Source organism: Narcine bancroftii, chromosome 5 (genome assembly GCF_036971445.1).
Source record: "Narcine bancroftii isolate sNarBan1 chromosome 5, sNarBan1.hap1, whole genome shotgun sequence".
Classification (NCBI taxonomy): Eukaryota; Metazoa; Chordata; class Chondrichthyes; order Torpediniformes; family Narcinidae; genus Narcine; species Narcine bancroftii.
Genome location: NC_091473.1, coordinates 195,432,776 through 195,457,823, shown reverse-complemented (window position 1 = coordinate 195,457,823; position 25,048 = coordinate 195,432,776). Strand labels below are relative to the sequence as shown.

The 25,048-nt window shown below is 53.7% G+C and overlaps 3 protein-coding genes across 4 annotated transcripts; all 3 read right to left on the bottom strand.

Annotated features, from left to right (window-relative positions):
* Nucleotides 1–1,330: 1,330 nt before the first annotated feature.
* Nucleotides 1,331–5,836, bottom strand: LOC138765439 (prostate-associated microseminoprotein-like). The gene is made up of 3 exons (XM_069942480.1): nt 5,768–5,836; nt 2,047–2,192; nt 1,331–1,765 (listed from the first exon to the last, which is right to left on the bottom strand). Exons 1-3 carry the CDS (start codon nt 5,834–5,836, stop codon nt 1,588–1,590), a joined length of 393 nt encoding a protein of 130 aa, XP_069798581.1. The 3' UTR covers nt 1,331–1,587.
* An 886-nt stretch (nt 5,837–6,722) lies between these two features.
* jtb (jumping translocation breakpoint) lies at nt 6,723–18,197 on the bottom strand. Of its 2 annotated transcripts, none has more exons than XM_069940586.1 (6): nt 18,079–18,197; nt 13,552–13,730; nt 12,816–12,856; nt 12,048–12,133; nt 11,710–11,789; nt 6,723–7,139 (listed from the first exon to the last, which is right to left on the bottom strand). In XM_069940586.1, the coding sequence occupies exons 2-6, from the start codon at nt 13,668–13,670 to the stop codon at nt 6,983–6,985; spliced, it is 483 nt and encodes a 160-aa protein (XP_069796687.1). In that variant the 5' UTR covers nt 13,671–13,730; nt 18,079–18,197; the 3' UTR covers nt 6,723–6,982. The 2 variants fall into 2 exon arrangements, with proteins under 2 accessions (XP_069796687.1, XP_069796688.1); XM_069940587.1 differs by having other exon boundaries at nt 18,124–18,195.
* On the bottom strand, nt 14,594–16,676 carry LOC138765438 (uncharacterized; the record flags this gene model as incomplete). Its single annotated transcript, XM_069942479.1, has 1 exon — nt 14,594–16,676. A coding segment is annotated over one exon (1,992 nt), but the record flags the coding sequence as incomplete, so codon positions are not given.
* Nucleotides 18,198–25,048: the final 6,851 nt, after the last annotated feature.

The window sequence follows — 25,048 nt, the reverse complement described above, 5'->3', positions numbered from 1 at the left end:
GGATTCCTCAATGCCCTCCCCTTCACTGCATATTTCGTATTTTGATTATTCTTCCCATAATTAAGTACTTCACACTTATTGATAGTAAACTTCATCTGCCATCTTTCACCCCACTCTTCTAAACAGTCCAAAACCTTCTGCAGTTCCCGAAAACCCTCCTCACTATCCACAACTCCCCCTATTTGTGTATCCCGACTGCTTGTGGTTCCAAGGATGACAACACACCCATATGACTGCAGGATGTTCATTTAATATTGAACAGAGAGGAAAACATGGAGGGGAACACAGGAGGTGGTGAAAGCACTGCCCTCTCACACACATGTGCACACGCAACACGAGAATGGGCTCCCGGATGACTTACACCAGAGGGTGAAACACAAATGTCTGCAGATGCTGTGATTGAGGGGTCAAAATACAGAGATTCTGGATAAACTCAACAGGGAGAACGAGGGGAGATTTGATAGAGGTTTTTAAAATGATTAGGAGGACAGACAGAATAAATGTAGTGAGATACAAACCAGAGAACATGGGTTAAGGGTGAAAGGGGAAAGGGGACCTTCAAGGTGAGAGTGGTTAAAGTGTGGAACGAGCTGCCCCCTGAAGTGGTGAATGTGGGCTCAATTTTAACATTTAAGCAGAATTTGGAAGGGAGGGGTATGGAGGGATATGGACTGGGTGTGGGTCCGTGGAATCACGCAGAACAATATGGTTTGGCACAGATGAGAAGGGCCGAAGGGCCTGTTTCTGGGCTGTCACATTCGATGGTCTTGCAGTGTCCACAGGAACAGTCAAGGTATAAGTAAAAAGCAGACAGGTGTCTGAATAGAGATGGGGAGAGAAGGAGGGTGGGTGGGGAGGATGGGAAGTTTAGACCAACAAACAAAAGGTGTTAATTAATTTTGGCTCTGTGAAAGGAGACGGGAGGAGAGAGAAAGGGGAGAAGGAGAAGGGGAAAGTGGGGGGGGTGAGAATAGGAGGAAAGGGAACGGGGAAATGGGAGGAGAAGAGAACAGGAGGAAAGGGGACGGGGAAGAGAACAGGAGGAAAGGGGATGGGGAAATGGGGAGGGAGAGAGAACAGGAGAAAAGGGGATGGTGAAATGGGGAGAGAACAGGAAGAAAGGAGATGGGAAAATGGGGGAGAGAGGAGGAAGGGGATGGGGGAGAGAACAGGAGGAAGAGGATGGGGAAATGGGGGAGAGAAACAGGAGGAAGGCGACGGGGAAATGGGGGAAGAAAACAGGAGGAATGAGGAAATGGGGGGAGAGAACAGGAGGAATGGGGATGGGGAAATGGGGGGAAGAGAGAACAGGAGGAAGGGGACAGGGAAATGGGGGGAAGAGAGAACAGGAGGAAGGGGGTGGGGAAATGGGGGGGGGTGGGAATCAAACCTCGAGGAAATGAGACGTGGGGAGAGCTGAGGGGGGTGGGGATTGTAATGGACATGGGGAAAGTTGATGTCCGGTTGAAGTTTCACCAGACCCTGCCTTTGTGGACGGGAGCAGGAATGAAGTGCACGCTGAGATGCAGGGTCACCTCACAGTGGGGGAGGGATCTCCTGTGAGCGATACCACCCCAGGGTTCACTTTCATTCGATCCAGCGGCGGTTCTCTTCCACCCTCGCTCTGGGGAGAAGGAGGCGTCTGGCAAAGGACTTGCCGAGGCAAGGTATCCTGGGATTTGCTTTCATGACCACCTCCAGCTGGCAGGAGTCGGGCCTCAGGACGACCTCACACCATTCAGGGTAGTCAACAGGCTGTTGGATGCTGGAGGGAAGGGGCAATGACACAGAGTGAAACTCCCTCCGCACCCGTCCCCTCGCAGACGCTCTCCCTCCACACTCCCTCCCTCCCGTCCACTCCGCACCTTCCCCTAACACTCCAACCTCCCTCCCTCCCTCTCTCCGCACCGTCCCGCGATCAGGGAGGGGGTGGGGGTGAGGGAGCGAGTGAGGGAGGGAGTGAGGGAGGATCGCGGAGCACGTGATGAAGGAGGCGTCCAGGTCTCTGCAGGGAAGATTGGTCCTGTTCCCAGTTCCGAGACTCACCTGTCGCAACAACCGACGCCAAACGGACTGAGACAAACGCACTGATAACAATCCTCCTTCATCCAAGTGTCTCCGATCTCCAGCTGGGCGCCCCGGTGCTCGCAGGTTGCTGCGGACAGAATGGCCGTGAAGATGGGGGCTCCGAGCTGGCGGAGAAGGAGGGAGACGGGGGAACCGGATCCACCGCCAGTCCCAGGGACGCATCCTCTCTCTCGGTATAACCCCCTCCAACCCTCCCTGTCTCCTACACCCCCTCCAGTCCCTACATCCCTCCCTGTCTCCGTAACCCCCTCCAGTCCCTACATCCCTCCCTGTCTCCGTAACCCCCTCCAGTCCCTACATCCCTCCCTGTCTCCGTAACCCCCTCCAGTCCCTACATCCCTCCCTGTCTCCGTAACCCCCTCCAGTCCCTACATCACTCCCGGTCTCCGTAACCCCCTCCAGTCCCTACATCCCTCCCTGTCTCCGTAACCCCCTCCAGTCCCTACATCCCTCCCGGTCTCCGTAACCCCCTCCAGTCCCTACATCCCTCCCTGTCTCCGTAACCCCCTCCAGTCCCTACATCCCTCCCTGTCTCCGTAACCCCCTCCAGTCCCTACATCCCTCCCTGTCTCCGTAACCCTCTCCAGTCCCTACACCCCCTCCAGTCCCTACATCCCTCCCGGTCTCCGTAACACCCTCCAGTCCCTACATCCCTCCCTGTCTCCGTAACCCCCTCCAGTCCCTACATCACTCTCGGTCTCCGTAACCCCCTCCAGTCCCTACATCCCTCCCTGTCTCCGTAACCCCCTCCAGTCCCTACATCCCTCCCTGTCTCCGTAACCCCCTCCAGTCCCTACATCACTCTCGGTCTCCGTAACCCCCTCCAGTCCCTACATCCCTCCCTGTCTCCGTAACCCCCTCCAGTCCCTACATCCCTCCCTGTCTCCGTAACCCCCTCCAGTCCCTACACCCCCTCCAGTCCCTACATCCCTCCCTGTCTCCGTAACACCCTCCAGTCCCTACATCCCTCCCTGTCTCCGTAACCCCCTCCAGTCCCTACATCCCTCCCTGTCTCCGTAACCCCCTCCAGTCCCTACATCACTCTCGGTCTCCGTAACCCCCTCCAGTCCCTACATCCCTCCCTGTCTCCGTAACCCCCTCCAGTCCCTACATCCCTCCCTGTCTCCGTAACCCCCTCCAGTCCCTACACCCCCTCCAGTCCCTACATCACTCCCGGTCTCCGTAACCCCCTCCAGTCCCTACATCCCTCCCTGTCTCCGTAACCCCCTCCAGTCCCTACACCACCTCCAGTCCCTACATCATTCCCGATCTCCGTAACCCCCTCCAGTCCCTACATCCCTCCCTGTCTCCGTAACCCCCTCCAGTCCCTACATCCCTCCCTGTCTCCGTAACCCCCTCCAGTCCCTACATCCCTCCCTGTCTCCGTAACCCCCTCCAGTCCCTACATCCCTCCCTGTCTCCGTAACCCCCTCCAGTCCCTACATCCCTCCCGGTCTCCGTAACCCCCTCCAGTCCCTACATCACTCTCGGTCTCCGTAACCCCCTCCAGTCCCTACATCCCTCCCTGTCTCCGTAACCCCCTCCAGTCCCTACATCCCTCCCGGTCTCCATAACCCCCTCCAGTCCCTACATCCCTCCCGGTCTCCGTAACCCCCTCCAGTCCCTACATCCCTCCCTGTCTCTGTAACCCCCTCCAGTCCCTACATCCCTCCCTGTCTCCGTAACCCCCTCCAGTCCCTACATCCCTCCCTGTCTCCGTAACCCCCTCCAGTCCCTACATCCCTCCCGGTCTCCGTAACCCCCTCCAGTCCCTACATCCCTCCCTATCTCGTAACCCCCTCCAGTCCCTACATCACTCCCGGTCTCCGTAACCCCCTCCAGTCCCTACATCCCTCCCTGTCTCCGTAACCCCCTCCAGTCCCTACATCCCTCCCTGTCTCCGTAACCCCCTCCAGTCCCTACATCCCTCCCTGTCTCCGTAACCCCCTCCAGTCCCTACATCCCTCCCTGTCTCCGTAACCCCCTCCAGTCCCTACACCCCCTCCAGTCCCTACATCCCTCCCGGTCTCCGTAACCCCCTCCAGTCCCTACATCCCTCCCTATCTCGTAACCCCCTCCAGTCCCTACATCACTCCCGGTCTCCGTAACCCCCTCCAGTCCCTACATCCCTCCCTGTCTCCGTAACCCCCTCCAGTCCCTACATCCCTCCCTGTCTCCGTAACCCCCTCCAGTCCCTACATCCCTCCCTGTCTCCGTAACCCCCTCCAGTCCCTACATCCCTCCCTGTCTCCGTAACCCCCTCCAGTCCCTACACCCCCTCCAGTCCCTACATCCCTCCCGGTCTCCGTAACCCCCTCCAGTCCCTACATCCCTCCCTATCTCGTAACCCCCTCCAGTCCCTACATCACTCCCGGTCTCCGTAACCCCCTCCAGTCCCTACATCCCTCCCTGTCTCCGTAACCCCCTCCAGTCCCTACATCCCTCCCTGTCTCCGTAACCCCCTCCAGTCCCTACATCCCTCCCTGTCTCCGTAACCCCCTCCAGTCCCTACATCCCTCCCTGTCTCCGTAACCCCCTCCAGTCCCTACATCCCTCCCGGTCTCCGTAACCCCCTCCAGTCCCTACATCACTCTCGGTCTCCGTAACCCCCTCCAGTCCCTACATCCCTCCCTGTCTCCGTAACCCCCTCCAGTCCCTACATCCCTCCCTGTCTCCGTAACCCCCTCCAGTCCCTACATCCCTCCCTGTCTCCGTAACCCCCTCCAGTCCCTACATCCCTCCCTGTCTCTGTAACCCCCTCCAGTCCCTACATCCCTCCCTGTCTCCGTAACCCCCTCCAGTCCCTACATCCCTCCCTGTCTCCGTAACCCCCTCCAGTCCCTACATCCCTCCCTGTCTCCGTAACCCCCTCCAGTCCCTACACCCCCTCCAGTCCCTACACCCCCTCCAGTCCCTACATCCCTCCCGGTCTCCGTAACCCCCTCCAGTCCCTACATCCCTCCCTATCTCGTAACCCCCTCCAGTCCCTACATCACTCCCGGTCTCCGTAACCCCCTCCAGTCCCTACATCCCTCCCTGTCTCCGTAACCCCCTCCAGTCCCTACATCCCTCCCTGTCTCCGTAACCCCCTCCAGTCCCTACATCCCTCCCTGTCTCCGTAACCCCCTCCAGTCCCTACATCCCTCCCTGTCTCCGTAACCCCCTCCAGTCCCTACACCCCCTCCAGTCCCTACATCCCTCCCGGTCTCCGTAACCCCCTCCAGTCCCTACATCCCTCCCTATCTCGTAACCCCCTCCAGTCCCTACATCACTCCCGGTCTCCGTAACCCCCTCCAGTCCCTACATCCCTCCCTGTCTCCGTAACCCCCTCCAGTCCCTACATCCCTCCCTGTCTCCGTAACCCCCTCCAGTCCCTACATCCCTCCCGGTCTCCGTAACCCTCTATTTCCCTGACTATCCCGGTCGCTGAACCTTGGATGCATCCCAGGACGGGCAGCACGGGAGGGGGTTGCCAACCACAGCCTCACGGAGAGACGGGGGAAGGTGCCGTACCTGCCCCGTCCAGGAAGCATTGCCCAGCCCCGTGCCCCATAGCTGGGAGGAGTAGTAGAAGCCAGACTCGAGAAGCCGCCTTCATCCCGCCGCCGGTGTGTTCAACCGGAGGGGCTCCTCACACTTATACTCCCCGCTCTTCCATCACTCCTGCGCGGGGCGATACGCAGACGGGCGGCTGGAGGTGCGATAAGGCTCGGCCCCTCCTCCGGCGGTGTTTACCCGTCCCATCCATCACCCAGCGAACGACTCGGGGTGACGGACAGTGTTCGTCAGAGGCGAGGCTCCCAGTGCGGGATGTCCCGTTATCTGATTACCGGCCGTGGAGGGGAGGATGGGGGCGGGAGAGGGAACAGGCTGTGAAGAACGGCAGCGGGAGCACGGCAAGATCCCACGGATCCGATTGTTCAAGGTAAGGCGACACGGGAACTGCAGGGCATGATCCCATACAGGATCTATTCTCTGGGCCGAACGGTCTGGCGAGGTGGGGGCGCACGACTGAAGCAAACTGGTCGTGGGAGACTGGGAATTCAGGATTTCTAAGGGGTGGGGGCTCTGGGAGAGGGAGACGTTACCCCCACAGGAGCTCTTCTCCACACCATCCCCGTGGGACCCCCTCTCACACTCACCCCCTCACCTCAACAGGAGCCCCGTTCTCTTAACCACCCCCACACCACCGTGTCCCTCTTCCCCACCACTCCCCACAGTAGAGGAAGAGATAGACCATCTCCCCCCACCCCACGTTGACAGTTATCATATTTGCTCAGTGTGTTTGCTGGTGATCCCTTCCCACACCTGACGTCAAGGGCTGGCAAGGAGAGATAGGGAGGGCATCATCAATCAGAGTTAAATCTCCTCACAGTCCCATCACACACGGGTCAGGCACAGAGTGAAGCTCCCTCTGCACTGTCCCATCACACACCCCCAGGGTCAGACTCAGAGTGAAGCTCCCTTAGCACCGTCCCATCACTCACTCCTGGGGTCATACACAGAGTGAAGCTCCCTCCACACCATCCCCGCACACACTCACACACTCCCAGGACAGTCACAGAGTGAAGCTCCCTGTGCCCCATGCTGGGGACAGGTTTACAATTAATATTCAACTCATGGAAACTGTGAGCTGCAAGAGACACCATCTTCATCTGTATTGTACATTGAGGTAACACTGTTTCAGCACAGAGTGGGCGCATCAGTCAATATGCAGACCCCAGTCGAATCACAAGACGCCATGCCTGTCAGTACAGTCTTAGTGGCGCTGTCCACAGGTACAAGTGCAGCATGCTCAGCGGTGTATCCACTGGGAGGATCTGCGCTCGGCAGCTGGTATGTCCTGATCCCCCCCCCCACCATCCTCAGCCATCTCATCGCCTTTCTCCCGGTCTCAGATCGATTCTATCTGCTTGCGGACCTTCTCTGAAGCCAGGCGGTCAAGCGCCCTCTGACGCAGCACAACCAGGGCAGCAAAGACTGCGGCCAGTGAGATCACGGTGCCTTCGAAGCGCCAGAAGAGGGTCTCCTCCATTGAGGCTGACCTGCAGCTGCAAGGGAGAGGGGTTGGGAAAAACAGCGGCAGTGAGAATGGGAGCTGGGACCCCGTGCTGTGGGAGAGGGGGACAGGGGCAGTGAGAATGGGAGCTGGGACCCCTCACTGTGGGGGGAATGACAGGAGCAGTGAGAATGGGAGCTGGGACCCCTCGCTGTGGGGGGGAGATGTGTGGACAGGGGCACTGAGAACAGGAGCTGCGAACCCTTACTGTGGGGGGGGGGGGAATGGGAGGGCAGGGGCAGTGAAAACGAGCAATAACCCCTCACTGGGGGGGGGGGAGGAGAAGTGGCAATGAGAACGGGAGCTGGTACCCCATGCTGTGGGGGTGGGGAAGGGGAACTGGGACCACTCACTGTGGTGGGGTGGGGGGACAGGGGCAGTGAGAATGGAAATTGCGACCCCTCACTGTGGGGGGGAATAGGGGTAGTGAGAGTGGGAACTGGGACCCCTCGCTGTGGGGGGAGATGCGTGGATAGGGGCACTGAGAACAGGAGCTGCGAACCCTCACTGTGGGGGGGGGGAATGGGAGGGCAGGGGCAGTGAAAACGAGCAATAACCCCTCACTCGGGGGGGGGGGGGGAGGAGGAGAACAGTGGTAATGAGAATGGGAGCTGGTACCCTATGCTGTGGGGTGGGGAAGGGGAACTGGGACCACTCACTGTGGTGGTGTGGGGGGACAGGGGCAGTGAGAATGGAAACTGCGACCCCTCACTGTGGGGGAGAGGAGTAGTGAGAACCGGAGCTGAGACCCCTCACTGTGGGAGGAGGGGGAACAGGGGCAGTGAGAATGGGAGCCAGGACCCCTCGCTGTGGGGGAGGGGGAAGCAGGGACAGTGAGAACAGGAGCTGGGACTCCTCACCATGGGGGGGGGGGGAAACAGGGGCAGTGAGAATGGGATCTGGAACCCCTCACTGTGGGGGGGAGGGGGAGAACAGGGGCAGTAAGAATGGGAACTGGAACCCCTCACTGTGGGGTGGGGGGAGTGGTTGAGCAGGAGTAGTGAAAATGGAAATGGACCACTCACTGGGGGGGAGGGGCAATGAGAACGGGAGCTGGTACCCTATGCTGTGGGGTGGGGAAGGGGAACTGGGACCACTCACTGTGGTGGTGTGGGGGGACAGGGGCAGTGAGAATGGAAACTGCGACCCCTCACTGTGGGGGAGAGGAGTAGTGAGAACCGGAGCTGAGACCCCTCACTGTGGGAGGAGGGGGAACAGGGGCAGTGAGAATGGGAGCCAGGACCCCTCGCTGTGGGGGGAAGGGGGGAACAGGGGCAGTGAGAATGGGAGCTGGGACCCCTCACTGTGGGGTGGGTGGGGGGGGGGAACGGGGCACTGAGAACTGGAGCTGGGACAACATTCTGTGAGGGAGGAGGAGATGAGCTGGGACCCCTCAACTGTGGGGTGGGGGGGGAAAGGGGGAACATGGGCAGGGAGAACTGATGCTGGGACCCCACAGTGTGAGGGGGGTCGGGGGGCAGGGGCAGTGAGAACTGGAGCTGGGACCCCATTCTGTGGGGGGGTGGAAATGGGGCAGTGAGAATGATCTGGGACCCCTCGCTGTGGGGCAGAGGGGGGGGGACAGGAGCAGTGAGAATGGTAACTGGGTCCCCTCACTGTGTGTGGGGGGGGGGAAGTGACAGGGCAGTGAAAACTGGAGCTGGGACCCCTCACTGTGGCACTGTGGGGGAGGGGGAGAGACAGGGCAGTGAGAACTGGAGCTGGGACCCCGTTCTGTGGGGGAGGGGGAGGGGAACTGGTATCCCTCACTGTGTGGGGAAGGTGGCACAAGGGCAATGAGAATGGGAGCTGGGACCCAGCACTGTGGGGGCTGGGTGTGGGAGGTCAGGGTACAAGGGCAATGTGTCTAGGAACTGAGAGGCTTGAGTTATAAGGTATCCAATGGGGGTGGGGGGTGGGAACTAGTTTTGTAGCATCATGAGAGACATTGATGAGTTGAATGGATGATTTGATTCATATTTATCAGAATCTTGAATCTCCCCGTACTGCTGTAGCCTATACCACTCTGGGATCATCACTGAACTTCACTTTGTCTGTTGTGAATATTTATTGATTCGAATGCATGTCATTAGGGATAGGCAGAACAAAAGTTCAGTACAAACTAGCTGGGACAAAGGGCCTGTTTCTGAGCTATCTCTCTCTGGTTCTATCTATCTATAGAACATTACAGCACAGAAAACAGAACCTTCAGCCCATTTAGTCACTTCCGAACTATTATCCTGCCCAGTCCCACTGACCTGCACCCAGTCCATATCCCTCCCATCCACGTACCTGTCCACATTCTCGTTAAATGTTAAAATTGTCCACATTCTCGTTAAATGTTAAAATTGAGCCTGCATTCACCACTTCAGCTGGCAGCTCGTTCCACACTCCTACCACTCTCTGTGAGTAGAAATTCTCCCCAACATTCCCCCTAAATTTTTCCCCTTTTACCCTTAACCTGGTTTGTATCTTCCTACCCTCAGTGAGTATTACCGCCATCAGTGAGGATTGGTAAGAATATCTCCTCCACAATCTCCATCAGTACTGGAGCACCACAGGGCTGCGTTCTTAGCCCCCTGCTCGACTCACTTTATACGTATGACTGCGTTACTCGGTATGACAGTAACACCATCTACAAATTTGCCGACGATACCAGGCTAGTGGGTTGTTATAAAGAAGGTGATGAGTCAGCGTACAAGAGGAAGATTGAAAACTTGGCTGAATGATGATCTAACAACAACCTCACACTCACTGTCACCAAAACTAAGGAGCTGATTGTTGATTTGAGGAAGGGAAAGCCAGAGGTGTTCGATCCAGTGAACACTGCGGGTCAGAGGTGGAGAGGGCGAGCAAATTTTGTCTCTTGGAAGTCACTATCTCGGAGGATCTTTCATGGACCCAACCCACTAATGGTATCGTGAAGAAATCACGTCAGTGCCTCTCCTTCCTCAGGAGCTTGCGGAGGTTTGGTAATGACAGAAACACTGGCAAATTTCTACAGAAAGTGTACTGACCTGTCTGGTATGGGGACACCAGAATGTAAAGCCCACCAAAAGGTAGTGGACGGAGCCCCTCCCCACTATCAAGAACATCTACAGGGAGCACTGCTGTTGGAGAACAGAACCAATCATCAAGGACCCGTACCACCCAGCACACACTGTTCTCGCTGCTGCCGTCTGGAAAGAGGTCTCGGTGCCACAAGACTCACACCCACCAGATTCGGGAACAGGTGTTACCCATCCACCATCAGACTCCTCAACAACAAACTCAATCTGGGACTCTGACATGTCCACTTTATTGATTTTCTTTATTCTCTCTGTATTGAACAATTTATTTACATTCATTATCTGTTTACAGTTCTTTATTTGTTTCCATGTTTTATGTGTGTACAATTTTATTTTGCACTACAAATAAGTAGTAATTCTGTTTCGCCCACAGAAAAAGAATCTCAGGGTTGTACGTGAGGTCATGTCTGTACTCTGACAACAAATCTGAAATCTATCCCCCTCTTAATTTTAAACTCTATCAAATCTCCCCTAATTTTTCTATGCACCAGGGAATAAATATCAAACCTGTTTAACCTTTCCCTGTAACTCAGTTCCTGAATTCTGGGCAACATCCTAGTAAATATTCTGAGCACTCTTTCTATCTTAAAGAGATCTTTCCTGTCATTAGGTGACCAAAACTGCACACAATACTCCAGATTTGGCCTCACCAATGTCTTGTACAACTTTACCATAACATCCCAATTCCTGTCCTCAATACTTTGATTTATGAAGGTCAATGTGCCAAAAGCTCTTTACAACCCTATCTACCTGTGACACCACTTTCAAGGAATGATGTACCTGTTTTCCCAGATCCCTCTGTCCTACCACACCCCTCAGTGCTCAACCATTTACTGTTTACGTAATAAATGTATATATGTGTATTATTTTGTATGATATCTTTTTCTGTCCGATAACATTGTGGTAGTTTAATTTACTTCATTGTACTTGGTGCATCTTGTGTACCTGCAGCTAGTAGGAATGTTGGTATGTCTGTGCCCTGTACTTAAGTGTATGACAATAAAATTTATCCCATCTTTACCCCAGTGTGGGAGAGTGGTCTAAAACTAGTGGACACATTTAAGGTGAGAGGGGAAAAGGATCTGAGGAGGTCACCTGTCCTTCCAAGTGGGTGTTGGGGGTATGGAATGAGCTCCTAGAGGGGGTTATAGAGGTGGGGACATTTGTAACATGTAAAAGGCATTTGGACGGGTATGTTGATGGGGAGGTTTAGAGGAATGGAGACAAGAGTGACTAGCACAGACAAGATGGGATGAAGAGCCTGTTTCCCTGCTGTAAAATTCAACTTAGGTCCCGGGGTAACGGACTGGCAGTGAATGATGGGAGCAGGAAGTGAGAATGAGGCAGCGGGGCAGGGGAAGGGGGAACCAGGAGAAGGGGGCAGAAAGGGGGAAGGGAGCAGTGGTAGAAGGGGGCAGGGAGGGGGGGCAGGGAGGGGGAGTAGAGTAGAACAAGAAGGGGGCAGGGAGGGAGAAGGGGATGGGGGCCCCTTACCTTTTATACTCTTCCCTCTGCGAAGTGGGACAGTCTATCTTCATTGCAAAGCCAGTCTTGACACACGCAAAGATGGTTTTCTGTGCAGAAGAACACGAGGCAGCGTTGAGAAGACCATCTCACCTTCAGCACCGTGGAGAGCACAAAGGTGGCCCATGGTTCTGCCCACTCACTCTCCCTTTATCCCTCTCCTCCTGTCCATCCCTCATCTGGACCCTGCACCTTCATGGTCAATAATTTCCCCCCCCCCCACCCCAACACCCTGCCCTGTTGTTGTCCCTCCACCTTGCCCCACTCCCTAACACAGCCCTCCCTCCCCCACAACTCCTGGTACTCACCACCTCAAACAGCGTACACTTCTTACATTCTCCGGCCACGACAAACTGTTCCCTCTGCCAGCACGGCGTGGCTGGCAATGAACTGGCTGCAGGGAGAAGCAGGAGAGAGGAGGTGACACCTATCCATCCACATCAGGCCAGCGGTGAGACTGTGACCCCCCCACATCACCACCATTAATAATCAGTCTAATTCCCCCAGATTCAGGACAATCAAGAGCAGATTCTCCAAGAACAGAGAACCAGGTTTAGAACCTTGCAACCAGCAGGAACAAGGTAGAGGTCAGACACAGAATGAAGCTCCCACCACATTGTCCCATCACACACTCCCAGGGTCACAAACAGGGTGAAGCTCCCTCCGCACCGTCCCATCACACACTCCCAGGGCAGACACAGAGTGAAGCTCCCTCCGCATCATCCCATCATGTGCTCCCAGGGTCAGACAGAATGAAGCTCCCTCCACATCACCCCATCACACACTCCCAGGGTCAGACAGTGTGAAGCTCTCTCTGCACTGTCCCATCATGCGCTCCCGAGGTCAGACAGAATGAAGCTCCCTCCACATCGTCCCATCACACACTCCTGGGCTCAGACAGTGTGAAGTTCCCTCCACACCATCCCATCATGCGGTCCCAGGGTCAGACAGAATGAAGCCCCTCCACACTGTCCCATCATACACTCACAGGACACAAACAGTGCAAGTAAACTCCCTTCGCAGCCACTCCTTCACCACATTATGGTAGGGAATTGTAGAACAAAGCAGTAACAGACCTGAATTTTTTGCCTCATTCAACGTTAACATGTCGGCTAATCTGGAAGACAAAAACATGAAGGGTGTTGCAGAGACTATAATCAGGAGGGGTCTCCTTTTGTGTTCTGATTCCCCCACTTCCTTTCCCCACCTGACGACCAGCTAAGTAAAAGCACACCATGCTTAATCTCTGCCTGGTTGGCCAATCCCTTCCCTCAGCCCTCCCAGCCTTGTCTCTCTGTACCCACTCTTCTTGGCCCTGATGAAGAATGCCGGCTCAAAACGTCAACTGGTCTTCCCCTCCCACTGATGAAGCTCAACCTGCTCAGTTCCTCTGGTGGGCTGCATTGGCCTTCCCACTCCAGCGCCTGCAATCTCCCTGGTGTGTCTGGCATCTCAGGTATGTCCTTGTTCTGAAGAACAAGATCCCCAAGGCATAAGGGCTATTGCCTCACCTTGAATCGTACAACACTACTGCACAGAAGCATGCCCTTCAGCCCATCTACTCTGTGTCTGGTCCCATTAACCTGCAACCGAAATTTCTTTGTGCAGGAGGTGACAAAGCTCTACAGACCCCTGCCCCTCAGGGTAGTGGAGACCAGATCACTGGAAGGATGTTGGTAGATTGAGGAAGAGACAGCCCAGGAGCGATCACAGGGATAGGCTCGAGGGGTCAAGTTTGTATGTTCATGATCTGGATAGTCTCCATCGGGGGTTCCAGGCTGGAAGGAGAGCGAGAGAGATTTTGCAACTCACCGAACGTTGACTACGAAGAGATAGAGAAGTGTAAGGAGGAAACCTCGGAGGATTTGTCTGCACCAATTGACAAGAGCAGGCCCTTCGAAGGGAGTTGGAACCTCCCAGTTTGTAGACATGGTTCTGGGTGAGATTGGTATTCTTCACGCACCTGCTACGTTCATGGGCAGAGAGATTTCCTGCCGGCCAGAATGAAGGCTGCATGTTACAGGGGTTTCCCAGGTAGTGGAGAGTTTTACTCTCCCATCCACTCAGCTCTTGCTTCTCACCACCTGTTCCAGCTCTCCTCCACTTCGTCCACCAACCCAGCTCCCATCCCTGATGTCCACAGTTCACTTGGAGCCTCTTGGAGAGTGGGAGAGGATTAAAGAAGAATAGAGAATGTGGTGGGGCAATGCGATGAGGGGACAGAGAATATTCACGAGAGGCTAACGGCTATATTTGGGAAATGAATGCCCATGTAGTAAAGGAGGCAAAGAGGGGGTGGGAGGGGCAGAAGGTGGTAAAGGGAGTGTAGAAGGGTGCAACAGAGGGGTGAAGGGGTATAGAAGGGCAAGAAAGGGGTATAGAGGGGGAAAGAGGAGTGAAGAGGGGGAGTAGATGGTGCGAGCAGGTGTAGAGGGGGTGAGGAGGGTGAAGGGGTATAGAGGTGAGGGGGTCTAGGGAGTGAGGGGTGTAGAGGATCTAGGGAGGTTAGGGAGGTGTAGAGGAGGGTGAGAGGGGGTATGTAGAGGCTGTATGGGGGTGAGGGGGATGTAAGGGGTAAGGAGAGTGTAGGTGGTGAGGGGGCAAGGGGGTGCAGGGTGCGAGGGGGGTGTAGAGAGGGGTGGGGGAATGTAGGGGTGAGAGGCCATGGGGAGTGTAGAGAGGAGCATTAGTGGGGTTTAGGGTGAGTGTAGAGGAAGTGAAGGAGGTGTAGGGGGTAAGTAGGGGTGTAGAGGGAGGTGTAGGGGGTGAATGGGGGTGCAGGGTGTAGGGGGTGAGGTGGGTATTGGGGGTGTAGAGGGAGGGGGTGAGGGAGCTGTAGGGTGTAAGGGAGGTGTAGAGAGGGGTGAAGAGGGTGTAGCGGGGTGAGAGGGCTGCAGAGGGGTAGGTGGGTGGGGGTGAAGGGCTGCAGAAGGGGGTGAGGGGGTCTAGGGGATGAGGGGTTGTAGAGGAGGGTGTAGGGGAGTGATGGGTTGTAGGGGGTATAGGGTTGTAGAGGGGGGTGTAGAGGGGTTATAGGGGTGTGAAAGGTTGTAGAGGAGGGTGTTGAGGGGGTGTAGGTGGGTGAGGGATTGTAGGGGGTGTAGGGGGTTGAGGGGTTGTTGGGGATGTAGAGGGGGTGTATAGTGGGTAGGGGATGAGAGGTTGTAGTGGGGGGTATTGAGGGTGTAGAGGGGGTGAGGGGTTGTTGAGAGGGTGTATGGGGTGTACAGGGGGTGAGGGGTTGTTGAGAGGTGTATGGGGGTATAAAGGGGGTGAGGGATTGTAGGGGAGTGAGGGGGTGTAGGGAGGTGTTGAAGGGGTGAGGGGGTGTTGAGGAGGATGTAGAGAGGGTTGAGGGGTGGATTGGGGTGGATGGGGGTACAGGGGGGTGGATGGGGGTGCAGGGGGGTGGATGGGGGTGCAGGGGGGTGTATGGGGAGTGAGGGGCAGAGGGGTGGTTGAGGGGGTGTAGGGGGTGTTGAGGGGTGAGGGAGATAGGCGTTTATAGGGGAGTGAGGAAGAGGTGGGGGGTGTAGGGGGAGTGAGGAGCTGAGGGGGGTTATTGAGGAGGTAATGGGGGTGTATGGGGGAGTGGGGGTATGTAGGGGGAGTGGGGGTATGTAGGGGGAGTGAGGGGCAAGGGGTTGTTGAGGGGACTGTAGGGGGTGTTGAGGGGTGAGGGCGTATGGGGGAGAGAGGGGCTGAGGAGAGTGAGGGGTTGTTGAGGGTGTTGTATTGGGGAGTGAGGGGGTGGGGGAAGTGAGAGGGGTGTAGGGGAAGTGAGGTGCTGAGGGGGGTGAGGGGTTATTGAGTGGGTTGAGGGGTGAGGGGAATTGGGGTGTGTAGAGGGGGAGTGAAGGGTTGTTGAGGGGAATGTAGGGGGTGTTGAGGGGTGAGGGTGTGTAAGGGAAGTGAAGGGTTGTTGAGGGGGATGTAGCGGGTGTTGAGGGGTGAGGGTGTGTAGGGGGAGTGAAGGGTTGTTGAGGGGGATGTAGGGGGTGTCGAGGGGGAATGAAGGGTTGTTGAGGGGATGTAGGGGGTGTTGAGCGGAATGGGGGTGTGTAGGGGGAGTGAAGGGTTGTTGAGGGGCATGTAGGGAGTGTTGATGGGTGAGGGTGAGTAGGGGGAGTGAAGGGTTGTTGAGGGGGTTGTAGGGGGTGTTTAGAGGTGAGGGTGTGTAGGGGGAGTGAAGCGTTGTTGAGGGGGATGTAGGGGGTGTTGATGGTTGAGGGTGTGTAGGGGGAGTGAAGGGTTGTTGAGGGGTTTGTAGGGGATGTTGAGGGGTGAGGGTGTAGGGGGAATGAAGGGTTGTTGAGGGGGTTGTAGGGGGTGTTGAGGGTTGAGGGTGTGTCGGGGGAGTGAAGGGTTGTTGAGGGGGTTGTAGGGGGTGTTGAGGGGTGAGGGTGTAGGGGTGAGTGAAGGGTTGTTGAAGGGGTTGTAGGGGGCGTTGAGGGGTGAGGGTGTGTAGGGGGGATTGAAGGGTTGTTGAGGGGGTTGTAGGGTGTGTTTAGAAGTGAGGGTGTGTAGGGGGAGTGAAGCGTTGTTGAGGGGGTTGTAGGGGGTGTTGAGGGGTGACGGTGTGTCGGGGGAGTGAAGGTTGTTGAGGGGGTTGTAGGGGGTTTTGAGGGGTGAGGGTGTAGGGGGAGTGAAGGGTTGTTGAGGGGGTTGTAGGGGGTGTTGAGGGGTGAGGGTGTAGGGGGAGTGAAGGGTTGTTGAGGGGGTTGTAGGGGGTGTTGAGGGGTGAGGGTGTAGGGGGAGTGAAGGGTTGTTGAGGGGGTTGTAGGGGGTGTTGAGGGGTGAGGGTGTGTAAGGGAAGTGAAGGGTTGTTGAGGGGGATGTAGCGGGTGTTGAGGAGTGAGGGTGTGTAGGGGGAGTGAAGGGTTGTTGAGGGGGATGTAGGGGGTGTTGATGGGTGAGGGTGAGTAGGGGGAGTGAAGGGTTGTTGAGGGGGTTGTAGGGGGTGTTTAGAGGTGAGGGTGTGTAGGGGGAGTGAAGCGTTGTTGAGGGGGATGTAGGGGGTGTTGATGGGTGAGGGTGTGTAGGGGGAGTGAAGGGTTGTTGAGGGGGTTGTAGGGTGTGTTTAGAGGTGAGGGTGTGTAGGGGGGAGTGAAGCGTTGTTGAGGGGGTTGTAGGGGGTGTTGAGGGGAGACGGTGTGTCGGGGGAGTGAAGGTTGTTGAAGGGGTTGTAGGGGGTGTTGAGGGGTGACGGTGTGTAGGGGGAGTGAAGGGTTGTTGAGGGGGTTGTAGGGGGTGTTGAGGGGTGAGGGTGTAGGGGGGAGTGAAGGGTTGTTGAGGGGGTTGTAGGGGGTGTTTGTTGAGGGGTGAGGGTGTAGGGGGAGTGAAGGGTTGTTGAGGGGGTTGTAGGGGGTGTTGAGGGGTGAGGGTGTAGGGGGAGTGAAGGGTTGTTGAGGGTGTTGAGGGGTGAGGGTGTAGGGGGAGTGAAGGGTTGTTGAGGGGGTTGTAGGGGGTGTTGAGGGGTGAGGGTGTAGGGGGGAGTGAAGGGTTGTTGAGGGGGTTGTAGGGGGTGTTTGTTGAGGGGTGAGGGTGTAGGGGGAGTGAAGGGTTGTTGAGGGGGTTGTAGGGGGTGTTGAGGGGTGAGGGTGTAGGGGGAGTGAAGGGTTGTTGAGGGGGTTGTAGGGGGTGTTGAGGGGTGAGGGTGTAGGGGGAGTGAAGGGTTGTTGAGGGGGTTGTAGGGGGTGTTTGTTGAGGGGTGAGGGTGTAGGGGGAGTGAATGGTTGTTGAGGGGGTTGTAGGGGGTGTTGAGGGGTGAGGGTGTAGGGGGAGTGAAGGGTTGTTGAGGGGGTTGTAGGGGGTGTTGAGGGGTGAGGGTGTAGGGGGAGTGAAGGGTTGTTGAGGGGGTTGTAGGGGGTGTTGAGGGGTGAGGGTGTAGGGGGAGTGAAGGGTTGTTGAGGGGGTTGTAGGGGGTGTTGAGGGGTGAGGGTGTAGGGGGAGTGAAGGGTTGTTGAGGGGGTTGTAGGGGGTGTTGAGGGGTGAGGGTGTAGGGGGAGTGAAGGGTTGTTGAGGGGGTTGTAGGGGGTGTTGAGGGGTGAGGGTGTAGGGGGAGTGAAGGGTTGTTGAGGGGGTTGTAGGGGGTGTTGAGGGGTGAGGGTGTAGGGGGAGTGAAGGGTTGTTGAGGGGGTTGTAGGGGTGTTGAGGGGTGAGGGTGTAGGGGGGAGTGAGGGGTGGGATCGCGCATTGGGAGGGTGTCCCCTCTGGCCCGGACCTTCGCTCTGATCACCCTCCCTTCCCTCCACCCTTCGGCCCCGTCACCAGTCCACCCCCTCGCCACGGACCCATCCCAAGCTCCTGCCGGACCCCCACGGCCCTTCTCTCTCCAACCTCCGCCTAGGCCTCCAAGCCTCGGCCTCAATTTCTCGCCGCCACCTTGTTCCCGGCCGCGTCGCGGTGATGTGTGGAGCGCCGGGAGACATCGCCCCCTATCCGGCCCAGGAGATGTTGCCACTGGAGCGCCCCCTTCCTTGGCGGAGCGGCACGCACTGCGGGCGCTGACGGTACCGCGCCACTCGGCCCATTCAACTCGTTCCTGTCCTCCTCCTGAAAATCTTTTCTGCAGTGAATTCATCCCACGGCCTTTCCAAGGTTCCTTTTCGATCCTTTTCCATTTTTTCTGATTATAATTTTCTGCATGTGTATAAATCTTTAACAAGTCATTTATGAAACGCACTAATCAATCTTCATTGAACTATACCATTGTGGTATTGGCTGCTGCAACTGTGGTTTGATGGACCAAATGGATACTGCAGAGAAGATTTACTCGGACGTTGCAGTGTCTTCAGGAACTGCGTTACAGGGAAAGGTTAAACAGGTTCGGACTTTATTCCCTGGAGTGTAGAAGAATGAGGGGAGATTTGATGGAGTTATTTAAAATTATGAGGGGAACAGAAAGAGAATTGGAGATGGGGTTTTTCCACTGAGAGTGTGTGAGTTATAACCAGAAGACATGGGTTAAGGGTGAAAGGGAAAAACGTTTAGGGGAAAGTTCTTCGCATAGCGGGTGGTGAGAGTGTGGAAGGAGCTGCTAGTTGAATGCAGGCTCAATTTTAACACTGAAGAAGAATTTGGACAGGAACATGGATGGGATGGGGTGGGGTATGGAGGGCTATGGACTGGGTACAGGTCAGTGGGACCAGGCAGAAAAATGGTTTGGAACAGACTAGAAGTTCCAAGGGCCTGTTTTCTGTGCTGCAATATTCTACGGTTCGAAGTCAATTTTATTGTCCTCTGATTGTACAAGTACCACCTGATGAAACAAGGTTCTCCAGTTCTTGGTGCAAAACATTCAGACATAACACACGTACAAACAAACAATACACGTGCAGGACAAGTATTCATAGATACAAATAAATAAATATTTTTTCATGAATATGAGGGTGAATGTGAGCAGTTCCTTTGGTTGTTCAGTGTTCTCACTGCCCGTGGGAAGAAGCTGTTCTTCAGGCTGGAAGATGCTGTGGGTGGGGTGGATGATCAATGGTTTTGCACTCCATCTTCAGATAATGATCCAGTACATCACGTGCATTGGGGGGGGGGGGGGTGTGGTAGAGGAGGGAGACTCCTGTGATCCTCTCTGCCACTCATGGTCCTGTGGATTGACGTTCCGATCCATTTCACTGCACCGACCGTTCCACACTGTGATGCAGCTGGCCAGGATGCTCTGGATAGAGCTCCTGTAGAAGGTTGACATAATGGTGGCTGGTAGCCTTGCTTACTTCAGTCTTCTCAGGAAGTGCAGTCTCTGTTGGGCCTTCCTGACAAGTGTAGATTTTTTGTGTCCACGATAGGTCACTAAGTGAACTCCAAAGAACTTGGTCCTCTCCACTACAGAGGTGTTGATGTGTAGTGGAGAGTGGTCGTTCCTGGTCCTCCTGAAGCCCATGATCATCTCCTTCGTTTGGTCCATGTTACTCTTGTACCACATCATGAAATTCTCCGCCTCTTCTCATCGTTGTTGCTGATGAGGCTGACGACTGTCGTGTCATCTTCAAACTTGATGACACGATTGGAGCTGAAATTATTTGCCTTCAGTTCAGTGAAGCTGATGTGGAGCAGGGGAAGGCCTCTCAGCCTTCTAACCTGTGGCTGACCTGACGGTAACATCGCGACAGAGTCCCACAGCAATGAAATGGGCCTTTTGGCCCAAACGGCCCATGCTGACCAAACTAGCCCACCTTTGTCTGCATTTGGTGTACATTCCCTATCCTCACATGTCGAAATGTCTTTTGAATCTTGTGCCAGCCACGATCCCTTCCTCTGGCAGCCCGTTTCCTGTACCCACCTCTCATCAGTGTGAAGAAGATATCCCTCAGGCCCCTTTTGTCCCTGTCTTTAAGCCCATGCCCTCTGATTTTAGACTCTCTAAAATCCTTTCATGATTTTACAAACCTCTACTGGGCCCTGTCCCCCCCCTTACAGATGGAGTGACCAGATTTATTGTCAGATATCATTGGCAGACATGACATCACATACAACCCTGAGATTCTTTTTCCTGTGGGCCAGGCAGAATGACCACTTAGTGGTGTAAAAAAAATGTTCACAGTGTACTCACATGAACAAATAATGAAATGTAAATAAACTGTGCATTACTGGGAGAAAAAAAATCAATAATTGCAAAAGTCCTTAAATGATTGAGTTTGTTGTGGAGGGGTGGCAACTGTTCCTGAACCTGGTGGTACGGGTCTTGTGGCACCGACCCTCTGTGACTAACATCAACCACACGAGACAGAGTTCAAGTTAAACACTAGCTTTAATAGACTGTGCAAGCATAGGTCAGAATGGAGGAGCCTAGCTCTGGTCGGCTTTACATACATCAAGTGGTGGCCCCTGGTGATCTAGTGGTGTAATAGCATATCACCACATTCACCCCCACCCCCTAAAGGATTTTGACCTCCACCCCCCATCCCCTGGTTCTCCTGGACCTTCGGGGTACTGGTGCAGGAGGAATGGAGGGTATTGAGGGCAGGGGGGTCCTGACATTGGGTGGGGGTGATGCTGTGAGGGTGTAGCTTTTCTAGTCAGTTAAAGGGTGTGAGTATGCTGAGGGGATGTAGGGCTTTCCGTACGAGTACTGGTTGTTGGGGGTGTATTGATCGACGGGGCCCTATGGATTGGTCGGCTGTCCTGGTGTCTGTCATCCTTTGTGCTGATCTGTAGGGGTCTGCGACTCTCCCCTGTTGTCCACAATTCTGGCCGGTGCGAGGTCCCTGGTGGCCACCGAGTCTTCCCATCCATCCCTGAATGCAACTAAGGCATAGTGGGGGTTCACATGCTGCAGCTCCACCAGCTCCACCGGCGGTTCTGTTTTGTGGGCCCTGCAGTGCTTCTGGAGGAGCGCTGGTCCCGGTGTCATCAACCATCTAGGCAGCACCATGCCAATTGCGGCTTTCCTTGAAAAGGAAAACATTCAGTCATGTGGGGTCATGTTAGTTGCGGTACACAACAGCGAGCGTATAGAATGTAAAGCCTCCAGTAACACATCTTGCCATCTTGCCATGGGTAGGTTTTTTGCCTTTAAGGTTAACAGGTCGGTTTTCCAGAGAGTGGCATTTTCCCTTTCTACTTGCCCATTACCCCTGGAATTGTAGCTTGTGGTGGGGCTGGTGGTAATGCCTCTATCCCATAGTTACTGCTGGACCAGCACTCATAAAGGCGGCACCCCTGTCTGTGTGTATATAGCTGGGGTACCCACACGTGCTGAAAATGGATTGCAGGCACTTTATTACTATGGCTGTCGATACGTCGGGGCATGGGATTGCAAAAGGGAAGCGTGAGTATTCATCTATAGCATTGTGAGAGATAATAGAATATAGGAAGTAAAGCTAGTATGAATGAAATAAGGAATACTAGACTAGATTAGAGGAAGTTAACTAAATGCTGAGTAGGGATGAATTCCGATAAGGATGAATTCCGATAAGAGTGTGAGGAAGGGTTACGCAAGTATAATAGAATAAAAAGTTCTTATAGTGATCGAAAGAATTAGCAAGTTCTGCATATAGTAAGTCCTGGGGGTTGAGATGTGTGAATAAGGACAAAGGCAGATTCATGAATAAGGACAATGACATGATGGGATCCAGACAGGATACCCCATGGTCTTAGGCAGACAGAATTACCAAATGCCAAACCAATCCAGGAGGTAGAAGAATGTTAAGGGGGAGGATACCTCTACACTGAAATGAACTGTATAAAAGTTGGGTGAGCCCCAGTATGTGTGTGTATTCCTGTGAGAGATGAGTAAAACTAATATGAAAATATGAGAGATTAAGAAAGCTAGTATGGATATATGTGTAATGAATAAAGCCAGTATGAATATAAGGGTAGATAATAGAATGTAGGAAGTAAAGTAGTATGAATAAGATAAGGGTCTTCTAGCCTTAGAGAGAGTCAGCAAGTTCCGCATATGTAATTAGTAAACCTTAGACAGAATTAGCAAGTTCTGCATATAAGAATAAGCCCTGAGGGTTGGGAAGGTGTGAATAAGGACAATAAGGACAATGACATGATGGGACACAGACAGGATACCCCCTGGTCCTCCAAGTTCACAGAAACAGCAAGTAGGCAGACAGGATTGGCCTAATGCCAGGAGGCAGAAGAATGTTAGGGGGGGAGGGTACCTCTACACTGAAATAAACTGTATAAAAGTTGGGTGAGTCCCAGTATGTGTGTGTATTCCCAGGGTAAGGGGAAGCACCCAACTTTGCATTGTTGTATAATAAATGTTCTTTGTTCTCAATTTTTGTCTCGAGCAAATTCTGTGAAGGTACATCTGTTTCTCACAAATGGGGGTTCGTCCGGGATCCCACTCCTTCCACTGACAGGGTGCCCGACGACGAGGGTAGGTGCACCCCGGCTGATTCAGCTGGACTCACGGACAACGGGTGACTGGTTAGTGGATGAAGTGAGTGATATCCGAGAAGAGGCATTGAGAACAAACGATGGGAGGACGTTAAGGAAGCACACTAGGAATAGCTACTGGATCCCGGTAAGAGGAATTTTACTTATCTGTTAGTATGGGAGGTGTGAGTAGCAAAGGAAATATCCTAAGGAAGGATGGGACAATCAGATAACTAAGCAAAGTCCGTTAGGATTAATGCTATCTGATTGGGGTGCGGGGAAAATCCGTGGGAAAGACAAACAGACCATGGTCAGGTATTGCTGTCTGGAATGGGTTAAAAACCCGATAAAAGGGAATTCGGTATATTGGCCAAAGTTCGGATCCAATGAGGACTGGATGTGTCAGGCATTGAACATCTGGCTCTATCAAAATCAAAGAGATAATATTGAGAGCAGAGAATATGCAGCCTGCTGGCTCAGTGGATCGGTTGATCAACAGGTTTTGAATGAAAAGGAATGTAAGGACAAGAAGGATGAGGAACCTTTTGTCCCTGAAACACAAGGATGTGATGTGTTACATTCCCTTCCTCCATCTTATGCTCCTCCTATGGTGGCTCCTGTCTTTCCCCTCTCTCCTATGCTCTACCCTTCTTCACCTTCCCCTCCTCCCCCACAGCTAAAGAAAGGAGAAGAAAGTAGGGGTGGTATGATGAGCAGTTCACAAAGTACTAGATTACCGCCTCAATTGACAAGAGAGGGAGGAGACTTTGATTCAGAACAGTGTGAGACCCTCCGGGAGGGAAGGGCAAAACCTTTTGATTCATTTCCCGGAAAGCAGGAACCAAGACATTATAAAGGAGAGGATAAGCCAGAAATTAACTGGATGAGACCTTTACGGGAAGTTCCCATGGGAGGGGGTCTCAGTTTCGTAAATGTGCCCCTGACTAGTACGGAGGTGCGTAACTTTAAGAGAGAAATTACCTCCCTGATAGAGGATCCTCAGGGATGTGCCAAACAATTAGATCAATTTTTGGGACCAAATATATATACATGGGTATTAACAGGCTTTGTTATTAATTCAGCCCCAGACATCAGGAGAAAATTGCAGAAGGCTGAGAATTGGCATGAACAGGGAAAAACACAGTGTATGTAAGATAAAGAAAGGATCTGATGTGTTAAGTGGCTGGATCAGCCAGTTGAAGGGGGAGTGTGCATGTCCCTTTAAGCGCGTTGTGGCACTAATGAATTGTATTCTGTTCACTTGAAATTGAGGCTTCAGGCTCTTGTCTTGCAGTTAGAGGTATGGAGCCCTCTCAATAGATTTAGTACATTTGTTCTACACATTCAGCAGTCAAGGTCCGTGAGCTTAAAGATCTCCCACCTCTGGAGAATAAAGAAACCTCTGGGGAATCCAATAAGTTTAATGATTGATTTCTCTGGTGCATTTTCCTTTGGAGTGAAACTCATGCCTCAGCACAATTTTTCTGTATTGCCGCTGTAATTTAGTTCATGATAACTTCCCCCATTCATCAGGTTTATATTTAAATCCAGTCGTGCGGAAGTTACATTGTAAATAATCATGATCTGGTTTTTCAAATTCATCTGGAAGTGGTGTCTAAAAGACTGCTGGGTTAAACATAGAAACATAGACATAGACATAGAAGATAGGAGCAGGAGTAGGTCATTCGACCCTTCGAGCCTGCTCCGCCATTCAATGAGATCATGACTGATCTTAAAGTTCAGTACCCCGTCCCCGCCTTCTCTCCGTAACCTTTAATACCCTTATACTGAAGAAATATATCTGATTCCCTCTTAAATATATTTAATGAACCTGCCTCTACTGCCCTCTGTGGCAATAAATTCCACAGATTCACCACCCTCTGGGTAAAGAAATTCCTCCTCATCTCGGTCCTAAATGGTTTGCCTTTTATCCTCAAAGCATGGCCCCGGGTTCTGGATTTTCCCATCATTGGAAACATCCCATCTGCATCTATTCTGTCCAGTCCTGACAGAATTTTATATGTCTCTATGAGATCTCCTCTCAATCTTCTAAACTCCAGCGAGTACAATCCCAATTTGCGCAATCTTTCCTCATAAGTCATTCCTGCCATTCCAGGTATCAGCCTGGTGAATCACCTCTGCACTCCCTCCATTGCAAGAACATCCTTCCTTAGATAAGGTGACCAAAACTGCACACAATACTACAAGTGGGGTCTCACCAAGGCCCTGTACAGCTGCAGTAAGGTATCCTTGTTCCTATACTCAAACCCTCTTGATATGAAGGCCAACATACCATTTGCCTTTTCAACCGCCTGCTGTACCTGCATGCTCGCCTTCAGAGACTGGTGTACAAGTACCCCAAGGTCTCTCTGCACTTCCCCATCTCTTAATCTATTGCCATTCAAATAGTAATCTGCCCTCCGGTTTGTATTACCAAAGTGGATAACCTCACATTTATCCA